The sequence below is a fragment of the Cynara cardunculus genome, assembly GCF_001531365.2.
Source record: "Cynara cardunculus var. scolymus isolate 2C chromosome LG 17, CcrdV1, whole genome shotgun sequence".
Lineage (NCBI taxonomy): Eukaryota > Viridiplantae > Streptophyta > Magnoliopsida > Asterales > Asteraceae > Cynara > Cynara cardunculus.
This window is the reverse complement of record NC_037544.1, coordinates 30603595-30610922: the sequence shown is the minus strand read 5'-3', so window position 1 is coordinate 30610922 and position 7328 is coordinate 30603595. Positions and strand designations below refer to the sequence as shown.

Below are 7328 nucleotides of genomic sequence, written 5' to 3'. Positions count from 1 at the left end.
AAAAGCTCGAGACCTTTTTTTCCTGCTTTTCTGCAATGATAGAAATATTAGGGGAAACCACGAAATCCTCATGTTCATAACATGCAAGTATGGCACCACAAACACATTCAATGCTTTATCATAAGAAGATTAGGGAAAATGTAGTTTTGAATGAGTGATATAACCAGAGTGCACTCTGTGATAGTCCACGGCTTAAATTGGTTGGATAGTTGTTAGTTGGAATGMATGTCAATCACATAATAAGAAAAGAATATCAGGTGGGAATCACAAGCGTTTTGAATATCCAAAACCTCCATAGTTCTTGCAGAGCATCAATCCTACAAAATCACAAGTGAATATCAAACATCATATATAATACTACAATCGTGCCCCCACCACCAAAAGGAAAAGCTGTGGTATCTAGGTCAAAGATGTTTGATACCACGGCTAGGAAAAAAAAAAAGACATTATCCTTTTTAATCTCCATTGAAGTACCTCGAATCAGTTGAACAACTGAAAATAAAATATGTAGCAAGATGCTTGAGAATATTGCCTATTTCATTTTGTCAATTGCTCGAAACTTTTCTTAATTTCATAAACTCACCATGTTATATATTTACGAGACCTTCCCTAGCACAAGCATTCCAACAGATCTACTACAGAAAAATAACTCAATGGAAACAATTTCAATACACATAAAAAACCATGAGAAAGAAGACGGCGATGATTCACCTGTTGTGTGATGAAAGAAGATGACGATGCTGGTAAGGCGGAGGAGAGAGCAGGGACGACGGAGGAGAGCGAGGAGAGCACAGGAGAGAGAGGGACGAAGACATATGCGGTATCGGTGTTATTCGTGTTCAAAGGAAGCGAGACGGCTGAGATTAGGGCTAGAATGTGCAAAGGTTGGAGCAACTGAAGAAAGCAAAAGGCTGACTTTACCAATTTTGTTTTGGCGTATAACAGGATTCATGACCAGAGGAAAGGAAAGCTGGAAAGGGAAGAAGAATAGAGGAGAAGAGAAAAAGCAAGGTCTGACCATGGCTAATAAACTTAAATGCATAAAAAGCTTGTACCATATGTTTGAAGAGTTGTACTTAAGAGTTTTTTGAAAATCTTGCATAAAATGATTGTAACTTGTGTTTAAAGTGTTGTATTTAAGACTTTGTCTTAAATGCTTATATATGTAGTATAGATATATAGATATAGATACATATGGGTTGGTTCAAATACTAATCCAAGCTATTGTGTAAACTATGTTAACCAATTTTAATAGTTCATTTTCTCATCAAACGGTCTTTATTAAATGAGATTACAAAAATAATTATTTAATTAATGTATTAAATGAGATGTCTATGAACAACTGTTCAAAGGGTAATTTTGTAAAAAATCGCATCACATTGTGAACCTATATTATTCAGACGATTTCGTAACCTCCAATCAACTACGAAACTGTCAATCTATACGATCAATAGTGTATATCATTAGCGAAAAATCTGGTTCATAATATTCATCAAAACGATGTATGATTTTGGCGAAATGCATACAAGTTTGGATTTGTGAACCTAATGAACATCACACACACGCAACACTTCACAAATACATACAAGTTTGGATTTGTGAACCTAATGAACATCAACAATATGACATAAAACAGTAACGAATCCTAACGTCTACGTCTGTGTTATTTRTGYTGATTTGATATMTGTTAATATATGTGTGTCTGTGCACAAATGTCTTAATGCACCTTAGTATGAAAAATGTAATCGCTATGTGTGTGATCAAGTAATATAGCACAGTGAACATAATGAACATCCCCTATATAAGCATGATATGATTTGTGTTATATGACATAAAACAGTAACAAAACTAAAACTATTATTACACAAAGTAGATAATTAAAAAAAGCAACAAGGATGTGAATTTACTGAAATTAAAAACTTAGTGAAAAATGTATATTGTTTGTCATCCCGAAGTCAAATCTTTAATGAACATAATGAACAGCCCCTATGTAGTTAGTCTTCAAAACTAAAACTATTATTGCACAAAGTAGATAATTAAAAAGAGCAACAAGGATGTGGATTTACTGAAATTCAAAACTTAGTGAGGAATGTATATTGTTTGTCATCCCGAACTCAAATCTTTAATGTAGGCATCTTCACATTAGCGTGTTCATAGCTATCGTATGTTCATATTGGGACACTTATTGATCATTTTCTTCACTTTCAGAATTCGAATTCCGAATGTATTCGTAGACGCTTTTAGATGTTTCATTCTCATTGTCGTCGAACTATAACGGAATCTTTACAAAATGGATTTTTTTCAAATTTACAATATCAAAACAATTATAGGAAGAATAAATGTAAAATTCAATAAGATGAACACATGTGAAACTTCATGTCATTATTACATGAAGATTAATTAGTGATATTTTAAGATTTGTAACTCCCAATTAAAATATTTGGGAGTTACATAAGAATGATAAATTACCTAAATACCCTTACAATTAATATGTGAGTTACATTTGAACCTAACTAAAAGATAGAAAATGATTAGTTGATGTTGATTAGCATAGTTTGCACAATAGTTTTGGTTAATATTTGAACCAACCTCTCTCTCTCTCTCTCTCTCTATATATATATATATATATATATGGTTCTCTCTCCCCATCGACTTACTCCTCTTCCACATATGAATTTTAACGATTTTGAAGTTCCACTGATTTTATAAGATAAGATTTAACGATGATATAAGTTACACTTGGTCTTTACATATTAATACAATTTGAATAAATAAAAGTTATGGTTTCAATTACAGACTATTGATGAAAAAAACTGTTTGACAATTTAAAATCCAATATATTTAAAATCCAATATATTTAAAATCCAACATATTTAAACGACTCCACAAATGTGTTMRATTTACACCAAGAGCAAAGAACCAAAAAACTTGAGTTTTAAGATAAACACTCAAAACCAATAAAGAAAACTACAAATTTGACATATCATAAGCCATGAAAAGACCAAAAAAGATGGGTTTTAGAATGAAATTTCAACTGCTTACCCACTTTCTTGTCTAGAAACTCAGATTAAGGTTGAATTAATAAATGTATATATATATATATATACATATATATATAAACCTAAGAACATATTATACAGTGCAATTTGAACAACCTAACCCCAAAATATATAGTATATATATAAATAAATAACTATAAAAATATAAATCGTATATATTAAAAATATTTTTTCACAGTATATATAATATATAATAATATAATTAAGTTAAAAACTATTCAATATTGGACTCATTTCGAATGTATTAACGAGACGATTATAATGGTGTAATTTGTTAAAATAAAAATGTATTTTTTAAATATGTTTTAATTGATAACAATTATGTATGTTAGTTTGGTAAAGGTTTAAAATGAAACATTTAAAAGTAAAGGACGTAAAATAAATTAATTAACTAATTATAGAGGTATAAAATATAAATTTAAAATTATAATTTAAAAAAAATTGGTTAGTATATGTGAGAGGGTGAATGTATGTGAGGAGAGGAGGAGGTGGAAAAGTGAAAAAGTGTAATGGTAATATAGATAAGGGTATTTTGGCCATTTAGAATTTTAAGACTTTAAGACTTTTGTTAAATTTGCTTAATAAGATAGTATAGATAAAAGGTTGGATTCACGTGAGACTAGACTGTTTTCGTGAGACCACATTTTTACATTTGAAACTTCACAGCAATTCACAGCATTTTGCTGTGAAGTTTCAAATGTAAAAAGCTGGTCTTACGGATCTCATGATAACAGGTTGGTCTCACGTGATCTCAACCTTTTATATATATATATATATATATATATATATATATATATTAGTTTCGATTTCGTGTATTATACGAGATAAATTGAAAAAATTAAATCATGTCAGAAATTTATTTTATAGGCAAATAATCATCGAAAGTACGATGCTTCTTCAAACTTGTACTCTTGAAATAACTCTAAAGTATAATTCTGAAGAATAACTTTTCAGACTTGAATTTAGAAAATGAAACTATATCAGTAATTAGTTAAAATGAAATTAACCCTAGAATAAAATTAAATTTAGAAATGAAACTATATCAGTAAATTGAATTTAAACTTAGAAGTAAATTTAGAATGACTCTTTATACTTGTACTTTTGAAATAACTCTGAACTATAACTCTGAAGAATGACTTCAGACTTGTACTCTTAAAATAACCCTGAAGTAAAACTTTTCAGACTTCAAAGATCTGTATAGGCAAGCCAAAAGCTCTGCATGTACTCTTTAAAATAAGGAAAAATTGCATCAAAATGAAACCAACTTTCATCTGATTCCTATTTTGGGGAACCAACTTTCAAAATCATCATTTTGGAAAATCAACTTGCACCTAATCCCTATTTTAGGGAACCAACTTGCAAAATAATTATAGAAAATTAATTAAAATTCGTTTTTTTTTTTCCAAAAGTTAATGCAATAAAATCTATTTTTCATTTCAAATCTTGTTTTTTTTTAATTCATATATATCAAATTGAACATTTAAAAAAAATCCAAATTACCATAACAAAAATTAATTTTTACTAATGTAAAAAAAATCAATTTAATAGAAAAAAATTAATTAATGCAATAAAAAATAAATATTAAATATCACAATCAAGATTTTTATATTTAACCAATCTGTATCACTTAATTTCTTTCTATTAAATTTTTTTTTTGCATTAGTAAAAAAACAATTTTTACTATGGTAATTTGGATTTTTTTTAAATGTTCAATGTAATATCTGAATTATAAAAAAACGAGATTTTAAATAAAAAATAAATTTTATTGCATTAAATTTTGGAAAAAAAGGAATTTTAGTTATTTTTCTATAATTATTTTGCAAGTTTGTTCCCCAAAATAGAAATCAAGTACAAGTTGGTTCCCCAAAATGACGATTTTAAAAGTTGGTTCCCCAAAATAGAAATTAGGTGAAAATCGGTTCCATTTTGTTGTAATTTTCCCTTAAAATAACTCTAAACTATAACTCTCTTAAGTTTTTAGTCCTTGTGTGTAGTTAAAAATTGCAATTTTTGTCTCTATAGTTTTAGAATTGCAGTTTTATTGCTATGGTTTACAAGTTTTTTTGTTATTTTTGCCCTTAAGCTGGCTTTTACCATTAAAATAACATGGATGAAAATAACAATAAATTGTAAACTTTAAGGACGAAAACGATAAAACTAGTAATTACTAGGAAACAGCAGGGACGAAAAAGTAATTTACTCTAGTTTTAATTAGCATTTTTGAAAATTGGAGACCCGGATTTTCACTCATATCTTCCAGACATCTACGAGAAACTACTAGAACATCCTCGTTTCTCTTTCCAGAACCCACCTCTTCCCCTGCTTCTTCTCCCCTATAAATCCACCATTGAAATGCTTCTTTCTTCACCCTGTAATCCGGTACGATCTCAACTGCAACTCACTTCAATTCGCTCGAAATTCGTAAGAAGATCAACAGCTCGAAATGGATATCAGTCTGATGACTTTCGACGCTCCTTTCTTCCGCAACCTCCATCACATCCTTGAAGCCACCGATGACGGCAACAGCAACAAGCCAAGCACCGCCGGTCCTACTCGCGCTTACGTCCGGGATGCAAGGGCAATGGCTGCAACTCCGGCTGATGTGAAGGAGTATCTCAACTCCTACGTCTTCATCGTGGACATGCCGGGTCTGAAATCCGGCGATATCAAAGTCCAGGTGGAGGACGATAACGTGTTGGTGATAAGTGGAGAGAGGAAAAGGGAACACGAACAGGAAGAAAAGGAAGGAGTAAAGTATGTGAGGATGGAGAGAAGGATCGGTAAGTTCATGAGGAAGTTTGTATTGCCAGAGAATGCGAATACGGAGAAGATATCTGCGATCTGTCAAGATGGAGTTCTTACAGTAACTGTTGAGAAACTCCCTCCACCGGAGCCCAAAAAGCCTAAGTTGATCCAGGTTCAGGTTGCTTGATGTGGTAAAGTTCTTTACGAATAATCTGGATCTTGTTTCTAGGATGGTAGTGTGTTTCTACGGGCAATATGGTTTGAATTTGAAGAACGAGTGGGGTATAAGTCACTGGATATATGTAATGGTTTGTTGTTTTGCTATGTATCTGTATCGCTAGCTATTACTGTAATCAATCTGTGTTGTTAGATTTTGTTCATCTTTTGATTTTCATTTTTGTGGGAGATTGATGGCGATGTTCATGGTTGATCTCAACTAGTTTTGTTTAAATTATAAGAGCATTACCAAGATCACAGAATTTCAATCCCAAAACTAGACCCAAAGTAAATTGAACTTGAATTTAATTCGTGGTTGTAATGTGTCCTCTTGTCTCAATACTTTGTGATCGGAAGTAAACACAATTGGTGGACGAACTGACCGGAAAACTAGTTGCAATCGATGAACAACCAAAACCTGGGTCAATTGCATTTAAATTCCTGATTTGATATTTGTTGGAAGATTTTGCTTAAGGCGTTTCCATTTTCTTTTTGTAGGCATACCAACTTATGATGAATGTGCACTTTGCAGAAGAAACAAGTGATAGGCGTGTGTGTGTGTGTGTATATATATATATATCTGTGTGTGTGTGTGTTTTGATTTCTTTTCCATCAACTAATTCCCGCTTTCGGATATACGCTTCCGTTCAATTCAGGAAATGCCTTAAAAGGGGTTTGAATTTGACCAATTTTAACCAAATTGATTATTTAGCTACAAGCTACAATCTCATTTGCATATTTTTCTCGATTGAATTCTATCATATCTGATGATATTGGTTAACACAGATTCATGTCTTCAGTTCATTTTTATTTTTATATAATAAGTTTTTTTTTTTTTTACAAAAATAGGATTATCCAAATAAAATAATCTTATAAGTCAAGCCTTTTGAGTTGAGATAATGGATCTCATCTTCTTTCTTTTACACACCTTTTTATCCCAATGACAGTCTCAAATTCAACTACAATTTATTAACATTTTAATATTCAATTTTCGTGATGCCATCTTAATACTTATTGGGTTTTACTTTAATATATGTAGATAGATTTGATAGTTTTATTATAAAAACCACATATCATTTGATCTTTTGTACAAGAATCTTTGTTCTTACATTGAACTTGGTGTGAAGTTATATTTTCTTAGTTGCTTAGTTGGTTTATGTATTTTCTTGACTTTACAATTTTAATATGTACATATTATTAATGTTAAAAAAATACATGAAACCCATAAAATAGGTTGTTAATTAAATGAGTTGAAAATGACATAACAAAAAAAATATATAAAAACTAGGTCGTTATAAAAACTTTCAT

At 30.6% G+C, this 7328-nt stretch overlaps 1 protein-coding gene across 1 annotated transcript; it reads left to right on the top strand.

Moving 5' to 3' along the window:
* The first annotated feature begins 5371 nt into the window (after positions 1–5371).
* LOC112501239 (17.9 kDa class II heat shock protein-like) lies at positions 5372–6184 on the top strand. The gene has a single exon (XM_025104949.1). It carries the CDS (start codon positions 5503–5505, stop codon positions 5989–5991), a length of 489 nt encoding a protein of 162 aa, XP_024960717.1. The 5' UTR covers positions 5372–5502; the 3' UTR covers positions 5992–6184.
* Positions 6185–7328: the final 1144 nt, after the last annotated feature.